Genomic DNA, 21,888 nt, shown 5'->3' on the forward strand with positions numbered 1-21,888 from the left:
AACCCTACATAATCTCCACAAATGGGCAGCAGCAACATTGCTAACTACATTTGAGTATTTGCACAGAAAGAGACACGTGCAACTGGTATAGTTAGTTGTTTCTTTTTAACTAAGCTATGGAATATTCTGAGGTGGGTCTCCCTCAATCTCTCCGACTGAAGTTGTTCCACTTCAATTATACAAAATAGTTAATATTAATTGTGACAGAGAAAGTTAGAATGGACTCCATAGCCTTGTGGTTAGGATAGTGATCTGAGGGGTGACCAATCTCTGTTCAAATTCCTTTTTCCCCAGAGTAGGGGGGGGGACTTGAACTGGGGGTCTCCCACATTCTGGGTCAGTACCGATCCATGAGGCTAGATGTTATGAGAGAGCTGCTTCCTCTCCATCCACCTCCCCTCTCCCCAGTTTGTGTGCACTCACCTGAGGGGCCTCATCTAGTAAGTGGTCTCTGAGCATACTTACCAGATTTCTGCTCATCCCCAACTCCCCACACACAACTCAGGTGGCCAAAGGCCTTTCTTCTCTGGCCTGTGCATCACTCTGGGGCTTAGATGGCAGATAGGTGCCCAGAGAGAAGAAGCAGTGTGCATCCCCAGAGACAGCCACATAGGAGCCTAGGGAATTTTTACTGAAAAAATGTAAGTGCTGAGTGAATTTAGGCACCTGTAGGGTCAGGAAGCTGCCAAGTGGGCATTTTGTGTATCACAGTGATGCCTAAAAATGGGACTTGGGCACCTAAGAATGTTTCTGGATCACAGCCCAAGTCACACATAGAAAGTTTGGCAGAGCAAGGAATCAAAACCAGGTTTCACCAGTCCCCAGTGAGCACCCTAAACCCACACGCCCATCCTTCCCTGGGATTGGGGTCAACAAGCATATTAGCTGATGAGATTTGTAACATGGTTCAGTGTAGACCAGACCAAGCTATGTCCACCATCATGTCAGGAAACCATGGCTGCACATTCCAGCGGATCAAAGCAAGTTTGATATAACACAGTTTCACCTATAACGCAGTAAGAATTTTTGGCTCCCAAGGACAGCGTTATATCGGGGTAGAGGTGTACACGGATAATTTTATGTTAGCTTTCCTGACTTCATAATGTGAATACTAAAGAGTTCAGCAACTGCAGTATGCACAGGGTTAACAAAATGTTTTATCGTTTAGTAGTAAAAAAATGTCAGGCAGAGAACAGCATACCTAACTGCTCAGCAGCTGCACAGGCAGCACACTATCACTGTTTCCCTCACAACATCTTTCTATATTTTCATTTCTCTCTACTATCAATACTATCAGAATAGCTAAATAGTTACCCATGCTGGGGTAGAACTAGGTGCTTTCATGTGTTTGTTGCTTCTAGAAAAACCACTCTAGTACTGGATTTCATTTTTTTTTTTTTTTAAATCTAGCTCTCAGACATGCTTCACTGCACATTAACATGGGGGGAAATATGGCAAAAGGCACAGATAGAAAGTCTCAAAAACCGCTTTCAGTGCAAACATTTGGATGGAGTAGCAAAAATACTTCACAGTTAATTTCTGGAGACATACTGTGATAAAATTGGAGGGATTTTTCAACTCTCTTTTTTATTGCTTCTGAGATTATGGGCAGGCAAAACCTCAGGAGTCCACTATTTCCCCCCATCCCAGGTACATATATTAGGTCAATTTTGTGGTGTACGTGATGCCCATGAACGGGTTAATTTGGAAACTGCAGCTTTCAGAAGCTGCTACAAACTGCACTATGCCCTCAGAGTAAATTCAGCCAATGAGAAAGCGTTCTGATTTGTGCTTCATTGTGTGAGTCTGTCCTTACTTACCAGCCTGCTGGGGGATGGAAGGGAAGCCTAGGTACTCTCTGCCAGGTGCATTCAGTTCAGTTTTTATTTAGCTCAGTAGTTTTTCTAATTTGCATTTGGATTCCTAATCTGTTTCTCCACCTTAGAATTTTATATGGGATGTCCATCACTGTGGTATCTGAGTGCCTTCCACAGAAAATCAATAGCAAAGTCCCTAGAGGGATTCATGATGTCTAGTCCATTCTATAGTCAGTCTTATACTGCACTCATCACCATAGTCTCTGAGCACCTTCCACTTGTGCATTAAGCAACTTGATTTAACATCTATCAAGTGTTGTTTGTTCTCTCATCGTCTCCCCAAGAAATATGTGCAGTGAACGTCTTGTTCTGGTAGTTAATGGGTTTTTTAAAATATATATGTTGAATGGATTAAAGCCACCTCACAAAATAGGAAAAGAAACCCATACATACAACCCACCTTTTACCATGATGATTATGAAATAATGAATGAAAAATACTACTCACTCATTTAAAAAGTTACTCTCCATGAATGAATGGGTGAGTAATTTCACAGGGCTTTCCTCCATCATATCTATTTTTATTTCCACTCTGCTGGCGCCTAATCCAAAATCTATAGAAGTCAATTAAAAGACCTCCAGTGATTTCAGTAGACTTTGGACCATGTCTTTAGTAAGGTCTGCCACCTTGTCCCAGATGTAACAGGAAATGAAACAAAGTGGGCAGAAATAAAACTGTTCACTGAGCTGCTTTTGCCTCTCCATAAATCTTATAGTCATCAGGCAAAGGAGGCTCAAGCCAAAAGAACCCATCATTTGAACTAGACTGTCAGTAGGGAAACAAGACTTCGGGACAAAACAGGAGCAAAAAACCAAAGCCCTGATTCAGGACTGACATGCTTCAGTCCTCTTGACTTCCTGAAAATGGAGTGCTTTCCTGAATTGGGCCATAAAGATATTGTTCTCTCAGTGCTTTTCTATTTTCTTGTTGCTATAACTGCCAAAATACTCTTTGATGGATAATTAAAAAGGACACATACTTCAATTAAACAAAATGATTAACTGTCCAAGGCAGGTAATAAATAAATGGAAATGATCCAAAACCCACTCAAGACAATGGGAGTCTTTTCCATGGCTTCAGTGATCTTTGGATCAGGGCCTTAATGAAAATTAAATTTTCACCAAATGTCTAATGAATGAGACATTTCTAGTTTCAGATGGTGACAGGCAAAGAAATAGTACACTTCTACCCCAATATAACGTGACCCAATATAACACAAATTCAGCTATAACGCAGTAAAGCAGTGCTTCCAAGAGGGGGGGCTTCACACTCCGGTGGATCAAAGCATGTTCAATATAACGTGGTAAGATTTTTTTGGCTCCCGAGGATAGCATTATATCTGGGTAGAAGTGTATTTGGCAATGTGATGGTTTGCACTGTGAAGAAAATATTGATCTTGTAGTGCAGCCTTAGTTTCTCTTGCTAACCACAGGGGAAACAGCTTACAATCATAAAATGAAGGACTGGAAGGGACCTTGAGAGGTCTTCTAGTCCAGTGCCCTACACTCATGGCAGGACTAAGTATTAGTTAAACCATTCCTGACAGGTGTTTGTCCAACCTGCTCTTAAAAATCTACAATGATGGAGATTTCACAACTTCCCTGGGCAATTTATTCCAGTGCTTAACCATCCTGACAGTTCAGAAGTTTTTCCTCATGTCCAACCTAAATCTCCCTTACTGCATACAAGCCTATTGCATCTTGTCCTATCCTCAGAGATTAGGGAGAACAATTTTTCTCCCTCCTCCTTGTAACCTTTTATGCACTTGAAAATGGTTATGTCCATTCTCAATCTTCTTTTCACCAGATTAAACAAACCCAGGTTTTTCAATCTTCCCTCATAGGTCATGTTTTCTAGATTTTTAATCATTTTTGTTGCTCTTCTCTGGACTCTCTCTACTTTGTCCACATCTTTTCTGAAATGTGGAGCCCAGAACTGAACACAATACTCCAGTTGAGGCCTAATCAGCACAGAGTAGCAGGCAAATTACTTCTTGTGTCTTGCTTACAACACTCCTGCTAATTACACATCCCAGAATATTTGCCTTTTTTGCAACAGTGTTACACTGTTCACTCATATTATAGAAGGGTTGAGTGAATAGGAGGTTGGCATGTTTGGATTAACTTTCCTTAATCTTTCTTGTCTTAAACCTTTCAAGTGCCTCTGTACTTCCTGGTTTGGGCTGAAATACCATGAACAAGGTTATGCAGAAACCACTCAGCACTTGGAATCTTGAGGGGGAAGCCTGTTCTTTCAAGTTGCCTTGTCTGATTTCTTAGACTGCTACAGTTTCACTATATCTTCTTGGGAAAGGCAGAGAGGGGAGAGATTGTTAGTTTGTGGTTAAGTTACCTTTATATCACTTAGAATAAAGCCAGTCTGCATTCAGAGAGTGGTCACAAAATTATATATCCTATTCTCATGCCCCACATCCTGCAAGAATGGATTTTGTTGGGAAGAAAGGGGTTGTCTTTAAATTTGTACCATCTCTGAATAAAAATCATGAGCTAGGGTGGGCTGGCCAGCCACAGACTAGGATACCTCAGTGCGGGGCTTGGCCATGGCCACGGCCATGTAGCTCTCCACCCCAAATTATTTGGCTCAATCTCGTGACTGCCTCCTTATAATTGCTTTGCACTCTGGGGTGTTCCAAAACACCAGCTGGCTTTTGCTGGCCTGTAGCAAAGACTCTAAAGGGGAGTACTTAAAAAGTACTTAATACATCTCCCATAGAAAAATGCACTGTGGTACTCTGGGTAACAAAGTATGAAAACACTACCTGACAGGTCACTGGGGCAAGGCGGGGGGAGGAGGAGGGAGGAGGAGGAGAAAGATGACATGACTCCAGGTCAAACAGCTTCTGATCAAAATATCCCTAATTAATCCAACCAAGATTAAGGATCCAAACTGATACAGAAACTACATCAGTTAGTGCAGCACCTCATCCACTGCATTGCCCATGCTGTATTTATTAAATACGATATAAATTAAGTAGCCTAACTAGTAATCAAAACTACTCTGCATGTGGCTGCAGGAGAGCAAATTTTACTTTAAGACTCTTCACTTCTGTGTTTTCTGACTGTTTAGTGTGTCAGGGGAACCAGGGAAAAGTCAAAGCCAAACTTCAGGGGGTGGGAATGATGCAAACAGACAACAACATACAGGCGATTGCCAGAAATCCTGCAAACTAAAACCATCAAGTTTTACACAGTTTTGCCCAGGATTTGATTTTTTATGGACATATTTCTTTCTGGGCACAGGCTCATCTGTCTCAGGACAAACCTATTGACAGGCTTGCAGTTAGTGTTGAATGGCCTGCCCGTCTGCTTGGTGCAAAATCACTTAACAACCCTTAAAATCCTGGCTCTAAACTCATTGGTTTAAGGTTATATTTTGGCTCTTTCTTACTTGAAACTCAACTGAAAATACCATTTGGTTTGGCAAGAAAGCTGGAACGAAGTGGTGGTTGATTACAATCTTGAGATTATTAGCTCCTTAGAGGGGAAGAGGGATACAGATGCACATTCTAGTCATCCTATACTGGGCAGATACTACAGCCTGGCTTTTGATTTAGGAAATTTTTCTGGCAGAGCCACACTGCCTGAAGGCAGGCAGAGGAACACTAGAAGACTGCTTCCCAGAGCTCTCCAATGCACAGAGGAAGCTTGCACAATGCTACACCCCTTCACAAGGTTTGGAATACTCCCCGCTGCTAGCCTGGTCTGCTGGCTAGCATGTGGTAGGGATTAGAGGCATCTGCTCTCTAGAGGTTTCACCTGCTCCCTTCCTGAGAGCCATGCACCACTAGGGAAGTAGTGAGGGACTCTGCACTGCCCTGAAAGCACAGATTGCAATTTTATCAGACTCCTACCTAGGCTGCAATTCCTAATGCATAGCAGCCATGTTTAAGCAACTAGAAATAATTTCCTGCAAGGAAGGGAACTCAGCAAAAAAAAATGGAACCAAAATTAAGGAAAGACACTGGCATTTTAAAGTGCTTGTATCTAATGCCTTGTATGCAAGATGGGAATATTCAAGAGGCATTGGAATTTCTCAAGAGTAGAAAATACTTTTTTTCAAGCCACCTTATCCTTCCAAAGAGTATAAATTAAGAATTCCAAAAGGACATTCTGGAGGACAGATGTTTTAGCCTTTTTCTATGCTTCAGGGTCATCAATTGGTTTTGGATCCATACCCTCTGCACTATATTTTTTGTAACCATTTTCTTTTAAAAAATGATTTGAGAGTGAATTCAGAGCTCAAGAAGATGAAGGAAGCCAGGCATATGAATGGGAAAGTGCTGAGTAAGCTTTCCTCATGCACCTCTCCTACAGCAGCTCAATCCTCCACTACAGTACATTTGCTGTGCAACTTCCAGGCCCCCTTTAAGTAGGGACTTTTTATAATCATGATGAATTGTGTGGTGGTTTAGTGATATGCATTATGGATACACCTGCTAAGAACTAGAAAATTGATCCAAAGTCCACTGAAGTCGATGACAGTCTTCACATTGACTTTAGTGGGCTTTGGAAAAATTTTTTTTTTCCTTTTTTGCACTCAGATTAGGATCTGAACTCAGGTCCCTAGCAGAGGAAGACTAATACATTGATTTGTAACAACATTTACCCTTCTTCTGTCCTTCCCTGCAAATAAATAAATAAATAAATAAAAGGGGAGGAATGGCCAGTGACAGAAACTGACTGGCCTATAGCAAAATCAGTGTGTATTTTGAGACTATTAGCTAGCACCTTCTCCTTCTCTAACAGAAAGCCCACAACCAGCTCAAATCTTCCTCTGATAGAGTAATTATCTCCATGTGGACCCCACAGCTGAGTTCTATTACAGTCAGCTGAACTTAAGGCAGTCAGCTGCCATTTCTTCCCTTTTTATAGGGTGGTTTTAACTTTCTCCCTACCCAACACTGCACATGGCCTACATGATGCCCTATCATTGCCTGTCTCTTGGGAAAACACTTTACACATTAGGTGGGTTCACAAACCTCTAAACATAAGAGGGCCAAATAATGTTTGTCTAACTATAAGATGAGCTACTGCACAAGTCAAACTTATCACAATTCCACTGTTCAATGGTGTTAAGTGAAAAGTGTAGTCCTCATCCATTTTTCATATTTATGCATTCATTTCAGTATTTAGAGGTAAAGCAGAGATTAAGGACTTGAATCTGATCTGATTTACACCAGTGTGAATCAGAAATATTTTCACAGAAGCCAATGGAGTTACACTGATTTCAATGAAGTCATTTAGGCCCTTGATTTTTATCCAATAAAACTCAAACACACAACATAAATAAGACCTCACTGTATGCTATTGTTCAATGACACACTGTTCATCAGGAGAAATATTCCCTCACTCAACAAATTTCTACTACTCTCGATTTTTGTAAAATACTTCAGCAGATTTAGCATCTGTTTCAAAGCTTCTCATAGAATAGTTTTCTCTTAGAACTGCAAACCAGATCCTCAGCTGGTATAAATTAGCATAGCTTAATTGAGGTCAATGGGCCAGACCCTCCTCCCCCAGTCTAAATTGTCATAGCTCAATTGTTAATAGAGCTACAAGGAGGAGCTGTACTGATTTCCATCAGCTGAGGATCTGACCTGCAATGGTACAGTAGTTTATAAAGGTCTATTAGTGAAGATTATAATTAACCAGAGTAAACAGAAGTATAAGAGATTAAATAAGACAACACAAATAAACAAATCCCACACAGAAATATTATAAAAACTGTAAAATAGTCACATTAGCATTCTGGAGCTCAAGGCACAAATATTTGTTTAATGTTAATTAACTGTTTTCAGAGAAGGCAGCAATAAGTGGCAAACATATTTATACTATGAAAGGTCTTCTCCTTGTGCTATATTTTAGAAGACTTTTAGTGTACATGAAATTCTGCTAAAAATTAAAGTGCTGAACATTTTTAATTATATGCAACATTTTTTCAAATGCTTCATTCTGTTATACCGCTTATCACCTCATATATACATGAAGGCTATGCAAAGAGAGAGAGCAAATCATCCACATCTGAAATGGCTCATTTCATTAACTAGGGCCCCAGTGCTGTAACTGATTCAACACAGATAGGCTCTTGTGCCCCCTGAAAATGCCACTGGGACCTATCTGAAGTCAATGGGCTCCACACAAGCATGTGTCTTCTTGCATGGAACTAAATTGCAGAATTGGGGCCTTGAAGTCCTCCTTTTCAGGACATAGTATTTATTTTATGAAATCCCTTATCATGCCTATGGGTAACATCCCTACTGACAGCTTCCATATTCCTCTGTTAGCCCCTTAAAAAAAATTAAAAACAATTAACTACTTAAGGGTAACACATGTTCCAACTGCTGTCAACAGCAAAAAGGGCCAGGTTCAATTTTCTGGAGATTCGTTCTGAAAACAAACATCTCCAGCTTGAACCCCCACCCAGAAACCCAGGCAACTACTTACAATCACCCTGGGTGCCCTTGATAAGCAATACTGCAGGGGTTTAAAATAGAGAACTTGATAGGGAAGGAAGAGGTGAACAACTGAAGGAACTTGGGAGAGGCAGCAAACAAGATCTGTTAGGCAAGATTCCCACCCCCTTAGGCTGTTTTAACAGTATTCCCAGCCTCAGATCTCCACTTGCACTTGGAAGTGGCTTATACATTCTACCCATTTCCTCCTCCCCAGCTCTCCTACTCACAGTTTGTTGTCCTGGATTTTTGGTATCCAAGCATTCTGGCAGGTCAGTGCTGCTCCAGGGGCTTTACCACCTGACCCAGCTGGAGTGAGGTCAGCTTTGATTGCTGTATAGGAAGTCCCTCAAGCAGGCTGCTGCTCTCTGCAATTTCAGCCCAAGCCACCTCAACTATGCACTATCTACTACCTCAACGTGACCTCAGTTCTAGAATATCCATCCACTGTCTCAGCTGTGCACTAGTCACTGTTTTGTAGCTGTCTCAGGTGTTTAGAGAGGTCTCTACAGAACACAGGGCCCTTAACAGAATCCTTACCAGGAGAAACCCTCCCCTCAGAGGATGCAACCCTTTTCTCTCTCTCTCTTTCTCTCAAAGCTCCCCTACCCAATTGGGCATCAGTGTGGTGAAGGTTAGTCATTCCCTCTTATTCACCAACAAATGCTAGCCTAGCAGAGCTCTCTCACCTACAAAGCTTCTGTCCATGTCCATGAGTTCTCAAGCAGCTCTGGGCTGCTCTTCTCCCATTTCACCAACAGATGCTAATAGCAAGCTCCCAGCTCTCTAGTGCAGAGGTGGGCAAACTACCACCCGTGGGACCATCCTGCCCAGCCCTTGAGCTGCCCCCAGCCTCTCCCCCACAGACTCAGCTAGCTGTGCTGCCAGTGCTCTGGGTGGTGGGGCTGCGAGCTCCTGCCAGGTAGCATGGCTGTGAGAGCCACCAGGTGTAGTGTATTAAATTGCTCCCCATAGGAATGTGCTACTTATGGAGCACTAGGACTGGCAGCCCAGAGTAGTAGCGTACACTGTTAGAAGCACATTCCTGTGGGGAGCAATTTAATACACTACACCTGTGTAGGGAAGCCTGTGCCTCCCCAAACAGCTTAGCCCCTGCCCCCTCCCACTTCCTGCCCCCTGACTGCCCCCCTCCCCACCCAACCCCTCCTGCTCCTGGTCCCCTTACTGCCCCCTCCCAGGACCCCCTACCCCAACTGCCCCCCAGAACTCCACTCCCTATCCAACCTCCCCTGTCCCAACTGCCCTGATCCCTATCTGCACTCCCGCCCCCCGACATGCCCCTCAGGACTCCCATACCTATCCAACCGCCCCCATTCCCCATCCCCTGACCACCACCCCCGAACCTCCACACCGTCCAACCGCTTCCTGTCCCGACTGCCCCCTGGGACGCCCTGTCCCCTTTCCAACCCCCACCCTCCCCATCCCCTTATCAAGCCATTCGGAGCACAGGACTGGCAGCTATAAGTAGTCCACCATAAGTAGCACGTTCCTATGGGGAGCAATTTAATATACGACACCCAATCTCCATATAGTTTCAGGCCAAAAAGTTTGCCCACCCCTGCTCTAGTGCTGCAGGACACAGGGTTTACATCAGGATTCAGATATGGACTTAAGGGGATAACTTTAGGCACCCACATTTGACAGTGTTGGCTACAATGCCTGTGCGCGTGCTAAAAAGATTTCCATTCTCATTTGCACAGTTTTAAAAATCAATTTATCCAGAACAAAAAGAAATTCAGATTGAAACAGAAAGGCATCTACTGCTACAAAACCGGGGTAGGAAGAAGAGGCTGAGGCTGACATCTGTTTTAGCCTAGTGGCTAGTGCAACTCACCTATGAGCTGGAGACCCCAAGTTCAAGTACCTCCCTCTGCCTAATAAGGATAAGGGATTAGGCTCTGCCACCTCTCAGGTAAGTGATCTAACCCACTGGGTAATGTCATTAACCACTATATGAATATTTTGTCATACTAAAAATGTTACTACAAAAGTATCCTGGTTTTTTATTTTGAAGAGCTGATAACCTTAGGTATTGCTTTAAAACTTAATACATTTCTTTATATTGTGAACCGAAGGAGAGGCATTATATGATTTGACCCAGTGTTTTGGAAATTACCCACCCCAGATATCAAGAGACAATCTTGTCTTACAGAAGACTTATTTCTCCCAGAAGATCCTCTCCAGCATTTGCAAGATGAAAAAAATGAACATCTGAGTTCCTAAGTTTGGGAAACCAGTTATTGGACAACTTGTACCAACTTTACTATCCTGTCCCTTATTTGACTCCTGAGCATTGAAAAGGATACATTACCCTGTGCAGTAACCGCAGTTCTACGAGATGTGCCCTCTTATGGATGCTCCACTTCAGGTGCACATGCACCTCTTGAGCCCTTGATCAGAAATTTCTAGCTAGCAGTGTTCGTTCGGCCCACACATGTGCCCTATGCCTCCTAGTGGCAGACATCAAGACCAAGGCTATATACGGGAGTGTGGGTGAACCACCCTCAGTTCCTTTTCTTCTCAGTCATCCCCTAGGGAATGACTGAAGCAGAGGGGAGTAGGGGATGGGTAGTGGATCACCCATAAGGGGGAACATCTTGAAAAACTATAGTTTCTGTACAGGGTGAGTAACATTTCCTTTTTCTTCAAGTAGTGCCCCTAGCGATGCTCCACTTCAGGTGATTTCCAAACAGTATCCCCAGAAGGAGAAAGGAGCTTCAGAACAGGATCCAGAACTGAAGATAGTACTGCAGAGCTAAGTACCACATCAGATCTGATGGCACAGAACAGGGTGTAATGCTTTGAAAATGATGGACTGAAGACCTGGTAGTGGCACTGCATATCTCAGATACCAAGGTATTCTTCAAAAAAGCCGTAGCTGGCACTTGTGATCTGGTTAAATGTCCTCTCACTCCCAGCGAGTGGGCTGAGCACCTGCAGACTCGACCCAATATCCATTTTGAAAGTCTTTGGGCAGAAATGAGAGCCCCCTTACACCTGTTCATTAGGATATGAATAGGCAGACACACTAGTGTTCTGTCTTGGGCTGAAGAAGCAGAGAAAGAACTGAGGGTGGTTCACTCACATGCCCCTATATAGCCTTGCTGTCTGCCACAAGGAGGCATAGAGAGCATATGTGGGCCAAATGGGCACTGCTAGCTAAAAATCTCTGATCAAGGGCTCGAGAAGCATACATGTACCTGAAGTGGAGCATCCTGGAAAAAGGCAAATATAGTGCCCATCTTTAAAAAGGGAAATAAGGACAACCTGGGGAATTACAGACTAGTCAGCTTAACCTCTGTACCCAGAAAGATAATGGAGCAAATAATTAAGCAATCAATTTGCAAACACCTAGAAGATAATAAGGTGATAAGTAACAGTCAGCATGGATTTGTCAAGAACAAATTGCGTCAAACCAACCTGATGCCTTTCTTTGACAGGATAACAAGCCTTGTGGATGGGGGGAAGCGCTAGATGTGGTATATCTTGACTTTAGTAAGGCTTTTGATACTGTCTTGCATGACCGTCTTATAAACAAACTAGGGAAATACAACCTAGATGGATCTACTATAAGGTGGTTGCATAACTGGTTGGAAAATCATTCCCAGAGAGTAGTTATCAGTAGTTCACAGTCATGCTGGAAGGGCATAATGAGTGGGGTCCCACAGGGATCGGTTCTGGGTCCGATTCCGTTCAATATCTTTATCAATAATTTAGCTCATGGATGGGAAAACTACAGCCTGTAGGCCAAATCCAGCCCGTGGGATTTTTAACCCTGCACTGCTCCCAGAAGTGGCCAGCATCACATCCCTGCGGCCCCTGGGGTATTGGGAGGAAGGGCACAGAGGGCTTCACGTGCTGTCCTCGCCTGCAGGCACACCCCACACCCCCGCAGGTCCCATTGGCCAGGAACGGAGAACTGTGGTGCAGCGCAGGCCTAGGGCAGGCAGGGAGCCTGCCTTAGCACCACTGCCACCTTGGAGCCACTCAAGGTAAGCGGCGCCAGGCTGGAATCTGCATAGAATTTGCATTTTTACAGAAAATCTTTAGTTTTTACATTTTGTGACAAAAATCATCATCATGTACCAGGCCACTAGTGCATACACCAAAACAGGGGAAATTGAAACTTCAGCCTTGGGCAGCTCGGCTCTGGCTGTCAACCCCAGGCGGTGGGGCTCTGGCTGTCAGTTTTCATTTTAAACACAAAAAAACATGCATTTGTGTGTTTTAGTGGAGAATTTTGGGGGGTTATATCACGGAAAACAAGGATCACTGGTGGTCACTGTACCCAGGAGTTGCTGTGTTTTGGATAAGAATTCAAGTGTAGGTTGTGACTTCTTGTGCCCATTAAAAATCACAGGACCACATACATTCCTTTGTAGGTAAATCCCCAAAACTCCCTGACATTCCAAGGGACTTCACTGGTTCCAACAACTTTACATGGAGGATGTTCAGATACAATGGTGAGGGGCAGAAGTAAAAAATGCAAAGATCTATACAGAGACAGAACTTGGCAGATAGATAGTAAAACCATTCTACCTACATTTCTCTGGTAGCTTCCTGTCCATGTTTTTGGTGACATTTTTAATATTACAAGAGTTTTAAAAAATATATTCAATTGGCTATAAAAGTTTTCACTTTTACTAAACTATTTTGTCACCTAATGCTTTTGAACAGCTTCTACATTGCTTTGAGAGGTGGTAGTTTAGTGAATTTAGTGAAGCTCTGTAAAGAACTTTGGGATTCTGCAGAATGAAAGATGGTAGCTCTCTAAATGTAAAATTTTCATTATGACATACTTACTGTTGATATGACATATGAACTACCAAATTAATATTACAAAATATTACTGAGGCTGTAAGCTCTTCGAGGCAGGGACTGTCTCTTACTATATGAATGTACAGTGCCTATTGCAAGGTAACCCTGATCCATGACTAGGATGGAGATCAGCAAGCAATATCTGAGACTATTACTTTTATTGCAGTAAAGCACTGAACTCGGCCCTGTACAACACAGAACAAAAAAATCCTTGCCCCAAAGAGCTTACAATCTAAGCATAAGAAAAGAGACAGCGATCCAAACAGATTGGGAGAGCACAAGAAAACAATAATACTAGTCAGCATGATAAGCAGAGGTCACAGCTATAGACTCGTAGTGGCTCTGTCTCTTCTGCACTGTCTAAAGGTTCCAAGAGGTTAATGAAGTCAATCAATAGCTCCCTAAAGGTGATGAAACTAGGCAACCAAGGTGGGTGAGGTAATATCTTTTACTGGACCAACTTCTGTTGGTGAAAGAGACAAGCCTTTGAAATACACAGAGCTCTCCTTCAGTCTTTCACCAACAGAAGTTGGTCCAATAAAAGATGTTACCTCACCCACCTTCTCTCTCCAATATCCTTGGACCAACATGGCTGCAACAACATTGCATGAAACTAGGGAAGTCAGTGCTCCTCTCCTGGATGTTTTAAACATAAAGGAGAATATATGGCCCTTTGTTTGAAATGATGCTTGCTCTTGCTCACATATTCACCTGCTCTTGCTTGTATATTCACCTGTATTTATGTTTCATTTATGGGAACATTTTCTTGTTCTGGCCACATACTTTAATCTAGATTAAGATCATGATAATTCATTAAAGGCAATTGGAGTTTTTTTCAATGACTTCAGTGGGTTTTGGATCAGATCCTGAACAAAATAATCTCTCTGCCTTTCCTGTATTATTTAGACTCCTGCTATTCCATAAACTCTTGGTTTGCTTAAGCAGAAGAAGCATGTCACAGTTACTATATATATGTATACATAAGCCACATTACACAAATGACATGAAAGATCAACAAATGTTACACATGGCGGGGAGGGGCTCTCAAAGCCAGACTGACAATACCGCAACAAGCTACTATTCAAAGACAAATGACCAGGATTCATCTACCTGGTGGGGCTCATGTATCACAATTCTAACAGATTTAACCACAATATTTCATTTCATTGGTCAAATTTTTAATATTTTCCTTTCCAGTAACATAAAATATGACTTTAAAACATGATTTATAAAGTTTTCACATTTCCATCTAAAATCAAAAATAGGCTAAAGTAAAAATAGTTTAAGACTATCCCTTTTTCCTTAACTTCCATCAGTCGTATACATTTCTTGTGAATAAAAGCAGAGGCACACACATACGTATGTTTATGATGTACCTTCATATACATTTATATAGATCAATTGGTAGAAACATAATTTAATGTAGAAACAAATAAATTGCTCCATATAATCCTATGCTAGCATTGCAGTTTAGTTGATTAATCATTCCAAGAACATAGTTAATGCATTTGGCGTTCTTGCCTATGTGGTGTCCATTGCCAGCAGTGGATTTCATAATGAGAGACTATACTTCCAGCAAGAAAAATTTAAAACAAACTGTAGATCCAAAAGTTAAAAATAAAGCTATGAATCAAAAAGATAGAATGCGTCATTTTCATACCCAAATTGCCATCCACTTACAGGGCCTGATCCAAAAATGACTGAAGTTAATGGTAGTCTTTCCACTAGCTTCAACGAGCTTTGGATCAGACTCCGAGTGATTAGTTTCTATGGTTCTTCTACAATATTATCACAGCATGAAGAGCTAGAAGTGCTTTTCATCACAGCTGCAGCATTGGAAGTAAAGCTTCTAAATCTTTCTGGGCCTCTTTATCCTAAGACAGGAAAACAAACAAAAACATGCAATTAGATGTGGAATGCCCTGTTTGTTGTAGTTTGTTTTATCATGCTCATGCACATTTCTCTATTAACAAAAGATACTACATAAATTTAATAGTCATGGAATGTCTAAAACTACAAATCGTATAACTAGTTAATTTTTCTTTTTCAGGGATCACAAAAGTAAAACGAGGGTGGGAGGCAATAGAGCCCATGGCAGCCTTCCTCATACAGCTCTGACAAAGCTCTTCTGCCTTACCAGTAACATCCTTAGCATGGAACCAGTGGTGGGAGGCCCACACTTTTACGGGTACAGTGTGGGTCAAAAGACATTTGGCTTTGTATTGTGTGTGGAAGTTTGTATGCTGTGAATATACAGTGTCTAAGGCCTGGTCTACACTATGCATTGAAACCTAATTTAGCAGCGTTAAACCGATTTAACCCTGCACCCGTCCACACAATGAGGCCCTTTATATCACTATAAAGGGCTCTTTAAACTGGTTTCTGTACTCCTCCGCGATAAGAGGAGCAGCGCTGAAATCAGTATTGCCATGTCGGATTAGGATTAGTGTGGCCACAAATCGACAGTAAAGGCCTCCGGGCTGTATCCCACAGTGCACCATTGTGACCGCTCTGGAAAGCAATCTGAACTTGGATGCACTGGCCAGGTAGACAGGAAAATCCCTGCGAACTTTTGAATTTCATTTCCTGTTTGCCCAACGTGGAGAGCTCACCAGCACAGGTGACCACGCAGAGCTCATCAGCACAGGTAACAATGCAGTCTCTTGAGAATTGAAAAAAAGCTCCAGCATGGACCGCACGGGAGGTACTGGATCTGATCGCTATATGGTGAAAGGATTTCATGCTAACGGAACTCCGTTCCAAAAGACGAAATAAAAAACATTTGAAAAAATTTCCAAGGCTATGATGCAGAGAGGCCACACCAGGGACTCAGTACAGTGTCATGTGAAAGTTAAGGAGCTCAGACAAGCCTACCAGAAAACCAAAGAAGCAAACAGAAGGTCCGGGGCAGGACCGAAAACATGCCGCTTCTACACTGAGCTGCATTCAATTCTAGGGGGTCCGCCACCATTACCCCACCCCTGTCCGTGGATTCTGAGGTGGGGGTAGTAATCTCAGCCATGGCTGAGAATTCTGCGGACGGGGAAGATGAAGAGGAGGAAGAGGAGGACGAGCTTGCAGAGAGCACACAGCACTCCATTCTCCCCAACAGCCAGGAGCTTTTTCTCACCCAGACAGAATTACCCTCCCAGCCCTCCCAAGCCACTATCCCAGACAGTGAAGCCATGGAAGCGACCTCTGGTGAGTGTACCTTTGTAAATATAAAACATGGTTTAAAAGCAAGTGTTTTTTAATGATTAATTTGCCCTGAGGACTTGGGATGCATTCGCGGCCAGTACAGTTATTGGAAAAGTTTGTTAACATGTCTGGGGATGGAGAGGAAATCCTCCAGGGACATCTCCATGAAGCTCTCCTGGAGGTACTCCCAAAGCCTTTGCAGAAGGTTTCTGGGCAGGGCAGCCTTATTCCGTCCTCCGTGGTAGGACACTTGACCACACCATGCATGTAGCAAGTAATCTGGTATCATTGCATGACAAAGCCTAGCTGCATATGGTCCTGGTGATTGCTGGCATTCAAGCAATATCCTTTCTTTATCTCGCTTTATCCTCAGGAGAGTGATATTGTTCATGGTAACCTAGTTGAAATTCAGGAATTTAATTAAGGGGACAGAGATGGCCATTCCTACTGGGCTGCTTGCCTGTTGCTTAAAAGAAATCCTTCCTTGCAGGTAACCAGGCAGGGGGAGGCGGGGTGATTGGCGCTGAGCTCTTTCGCATTTGGCTAGCAGTGATCTTCCATGATACCAGCCACGCGGTGGGGGGAGGGGTAAAGCGATCATCCCAGAGAATTGGATGGGGGTGGTGGTTTCTGCTGCTGCATGTTAACAGGAAAGAAGCAGCACTGAATGGGATTTGCTTGGTATTTGGGAAAGGAGGGCACTGTGTATATGAAGGCTGCAGAAGCAGAAAGATAACGGCTTACCATGGACGCATGCAAGCTGGATTCTGCTGCCTGGACCTGCGTCTGTGAGATCTCTAACGCCAGAGCTGCAGGCACTCAATATTAAGATGCAAAATGCGCCCTTGTAGTGCTATGTAAGGTGAATAGTGTTGTTCACCGTGAAAGAGTATAAGCATTGTTCTGTAAAATGTATCTTTTTAAATACTTCTCTCCCTTTTTTCCCTCCCTCATGCAGCTGCAAATTTTTCAAGCCTCCCTACTCCATCCCGAAGGCTATCTCAGATAAGGCAGCGGAAAAAAAAGATACAAGACGAAATGTTCTCGGAAAGCATGGAAGTGACCCACAATGAAAGAGCTCATCTGAATGAGTGGAACGACATGGTATCAAATTATATGAAAGATGCCAGTGAACGTGAGGACAGGAGGGACCAATGTGAGGACAGGAGAGACACTCGAGCTGAAAGGTGGCGGCAGGAAGATCAGAGGTGTAGGCAGGAAGATCAGTGGTGGCGGGATGCAACGCTGGGGCTGCTGCGTGATCAAACTGACATGCTCCGGCGTCTGGTGGAGCTTCAGGAACAGCAGCAGGATCACAGAGTGCTGCTGCAGCCCCTGTGTAACCACCCTCACCCCTCACCATGTTCCATATCCTCCTCACCCAGACGTGTAAGAACGCGTGGGGGAAGGCTCCGTGCACACGCCCACTCCACCCCCGTGAACAGCCCAACCAAAAGGCTGTCATTACTTTGAAATTTTTTTAGTGGCCTTTTCCTTCCCTCCTATCCTCCTCCCAAACCACACCCGGGCTACCTTGTCAGTTCTCTCCCTCTTTTTATAATGACTTTTTAATAAAGAATACATGATTTTTAAACGATAGTGACTTTATTTCCTTAAGCAAGCTATAATTGAAGTGGGAAGGTGGGTTGCTTACAGGGAATGAGTCAATCGGGGGTGGGGGGGTTCATCAAGGGGAAACAAACACAGCAGTCAGACCGTACCCTGGCCTGTGATGAAACTCGTTTTCAAAGCTTCTCTGATGCGCACCGCTTCCTGGTGTGCTCTTCTAATCGCCCTGGTGTCTGGCTGCACATAATCAGCAGCCAGGTGATTTGCCTCAGCCTCCCACCCCGCCATAAAGGTCTCTCCCTTACTCTCACAGAGATTGTGGAGCACACAGCAAGCAGCAGTAACAATGGTTTGGCTGAGGTCTGAGCGAGTCAGTAAGGTGCGCCAGTGTGCCTTTAAAAGGCCAAATGCACATTCTACCACTATTCTGCACTTGCTCAGCCTGTAGTTGAATAACTCTTGACTACTGTCCAGGCTGCCTGTGTATGGCTTCATGAGTCATGGCATCAAGGGGTAGGCTGGGTCACCCAGGATAACTGCAGGCATTTCAACATCCCCAACTGTTATTTTCTGGTCTGGGAAGTAATTCCCTTGCTGCAGCCGTTTAAACAGAGTAGTGTTCCTGAAGACGCGAGCGTCATGAACCCTTCCCGGCCATCCCACGTGGATGTTGGTGAAACATCCCTTGTGATCCACCAGTGCTTGCAGCACCATGGAAAAGTACCCCTTGCGGTTTATGTAGTGGGTGCCCTGGTGCTTCGGTGCCAAGATAGGGATATGGGTTCCATCTATCGCCCCACCACAGTTTGGGAATCCCTTTGCAGCAAAGCCTTCCACTATGACCTGCACATTTCCCACAGTCACTACCTTTTGTAGCAGCAGCTTAATGATTGCTTTGGGTACTTGCATCACAGCAGCCCCCACAGTAGATTTTCCCACTCCAAATTGATTCCCAACTGACCAGTAGCTGTCTAGTGTTGCAAGCTTCCAGAGGGCTATTGCCACTTGCTTCTCAACTGTGAGGGCTGCTCTCATCTTGGTATTCTGGCATTTCAGGGCAGGGGAAAGCAAGTCACAAAGGGCCCTTACGCATACAAAAGTTTCGCAGCCACTGGGAATCGTCCCAAACCTGCAAAACTATGTGGTCCAACCAGTCTGTGCTTGTTTCCCGGGCCCAAAATCGGCGTTCAATGGCTACAACCTGCCCCATTACCATCAGGATCTCCAAAGCGCAGGGCCTGCGGTTTGAGAGAATTCTGTGTACATGTCCTCATCACTCTCGTCCCCGCGCTGCCTCAGCCGCCTCCTCCTTGCCTGGTTTTGCAGGTCCTGGTTCAGCATAGACTGCACAATAATGAGCGAGGTGTTTACAACGTCCACAATTGCGGTCTTGAGCTGAGCAGGGTCCACGCTTGCTGTGCTATGGCGTTTGCACAGTTCACCCAGGAAAAAAGGCGTGAAACGGTTGTCTGCTGCTTTCACGGAGGGAGGGGTGAGGCTGTACCAAGAACCACCCGCAACAATGTTTTTTGCCCCATCAGGCACTGGGATCTCAACCCAGAATTCCAAGGGGCGGGGGAAACTGCGGAAACTATGGGATAGCTATGAGATAGCTACCCACAGTGCAACCCTCCGGAAATCGACACTAGCGTCAGTACATGGACGCACACCGCCAAATTAATGTGCTTAGTGTGGCCATGTGCACTCGACTTTATATAATCTGTTTAAAAACTGGTTTCTGTAAAATTGGAATAATCTCGTAGTGTAGACATACCCAAAGGATGCTTCTCTGTCTCTTCTTTGGAACTCTTATTATCCAATTATCAAGAAAATGTGAGAAACATACCTACTGATTTAGGGCCAGATCCTGCCCTAACCCTATGTGTCAATATACCCTGTTCTCCCCTCCTCCCAGTTCCAGGCATGGAGTGAAAGAGAAGGGGCTTCATGCCTGGTAGCTCCCCCTCCCCTGTACATGTGAGTGAGGAGTGATACAGTTTTCATATAATATTAAGGTTGGAAGGGACCTTAGGAGATCATCTAGTCCAATCCACTGCTCAAAGCAGGACCAGTTCCTAGACAGATTTTTGCCCCAGATCCCTAAATGGCCACCTCAAGGATTAAACTCATAACCTTGGATTTAGCAGGCCAATGCTCAAACCACTGAGCTATCCCTCCCACAATACTATAGCCAGGAAGTTCAGGCAGCATGGGAGCAAAAGGTAGTAATCTGCTACTGCTATAGTACAGCAGATTACTCTCACTTGGAAATTAGTGGGGAGCAGGGAAAGAACTTTGGGCTCCTCCTAGGGCAGTATACAGGCGAACAGCTTATACAAGGCTGTGCCTAAAGGCAAAACCTGGCCAACAGAATTCTTTTGAAGGTCATAAATGACTAAGTTTTGGCCTTTAAATATAATCCATTATGCAAAGGTGGGGTGTATTTATACAAAATATCAGCACTAAAATATGATATTCTAGTTATTGAAACATTTCTCCTGAAAATTGCTACCTGAGTGTTGCTTCTCCCTGCCCATGCACACATCTTCAACTCACAAAGTCAGTATCAATTCAGATAAAGCTACATTTTTAAAAGTCTGTACATGATGCACACAAAGAAGTAGGGGTGAAAACACCTGATTCACATACATAGGTTTGGGGTTCACATGCACCAAGCATAGGCATGCACACATTAGATGTTCTGTACCAGTATTTCCAAAATTAGAAGCCATGGTTTCTTCAACAATCAGGATAACTCTGCAAAGGAAATTTCTAAAAGAAAATTCTGCAGCCCAGAAGAGTGAAGTAATCACTTAATTTCAGGATCACTGCGTTATTCAATCAAAGAACTGGAACAAAATGCAGAACATTTTAAAATATAGTTTATGGATGAATAAACTCCTGCTCCTCTTTATTTTGGTTAGTTGTCTATAATGACATGGTGGAATAAAGAGAAATATTTGAAACTGATAGAAAACATATGCAAGAAATGTCAAACTATATTATACTATCAGGCCGGATTAAGGCATTAATATGTTAGCTGTACAAGTCCCTTGAATATGTGCTCTCACTGGCAACAATAGGCTAAACTATCCACCTAATAATTTATCAGAGTCTTGAAAGGCACGTATTGTACAGCCTGTATACTCTTGCCAAAATACTCTTAATAACAGGAAGAAATATCACATTATATCCTGCACCTCTGAAATTCCATGCCACTGCACCCCCTCAGAGTGTCTGTTCTAAGGTTCTTAATACAGAGTTGGAAAACACACAATCCTCACGTCAAGAGACTGCCACAATCTTGGTTCAGAAGAAGTATAATAGGTTTACAAATTTATGACTGTTTATTCAATGGAATTCAGAATGATTTTCAAGGCTACACTCAGAAGTAACTGCACAGGCATTTTCTTTCTACAGTTAGGAAAAAAAAGTTCTATTTAATCCTAGTCTTTTCACAATTCTCTCAGCCCAAAGCTACAAATACAGAATCAGGTTCTGTAATATCCTAGTGAATTTTGTTCAGTATTTCAAAGACAGATTAAGTTCTTTATTCACACCACAAATTATCCCATTTAAAAATAATCTCCAAAATAGTCTTGCATATTTCTCTCTTTCCTTAGAAGAAAAGCAAGACTAATACATTGGGCAATCTTTTCAGATAGTTGCAACGCATCCAGAGCTAAAGGTTGGGCAATCTTTCCTGCTTCTGCCTCTGCTGCTAAGAAAAGAAATTAGAGAAAGAAACCAAAATGTGACTGCTCTAAAAACTACTTGAAAGAAGAGACTGGTAACAGCATGAAGACTATTTGATGGCCTATGTGAACTGAGTAGTTCCCTCCAAGTGATAAGAGACCACACATCATAAAGCACAACTATTGGGATTTTTGCTGGCAATAACAACAAAGAAACCAAACACAGAATAGAAACAGA

At 43.3% G+C, this 21,888-nt stretch overlaps 1 protein-coding gene across 3 annotated transcripts in view; it reads right to left on the reverse strand.

Annotated features, from left to right (window-relative positions):
- Positions 1-14,354: 14,354 nt before the first annotated feature.
- RMDN2 (regulator of microtubule dynamics 2) overlaps positions 14,355-21,888 on the reverse strand; it is a 65,715-nt gene continuing 58,181 nt past the window's right edge. For all 3 annotated transcript variants that reach the window (XM_030557118.1, XM_030557119.1, XM_030557120.1), the window contains exon 11: positions 14,355-15,062. In XM_030557118.1, coding sequence (XP_030412978.1) covers positions 15,009-15,062 — 54 coding nt within the window. In that variant the 3' untranslated portion in view covers positions 14,355-15,008. The remainder of the gene's footprint in view (positions 15,063-21,888) is intronic.

This window comes from Gopherus evgoodei, chromosome 3 (assembly GCF_007399415.2).
Source record: "Gopherus evgoodei ecotype Sinaloan lineage chromosome 3, rGopEvg1_v1.p, whole genome shotgun sequence".
NCBI classification, from domain to species: Eukaryota; Metazoa; Chordata; order Testudines; family Testudinidae; genus Gopherus; species Gopherus evgoodei.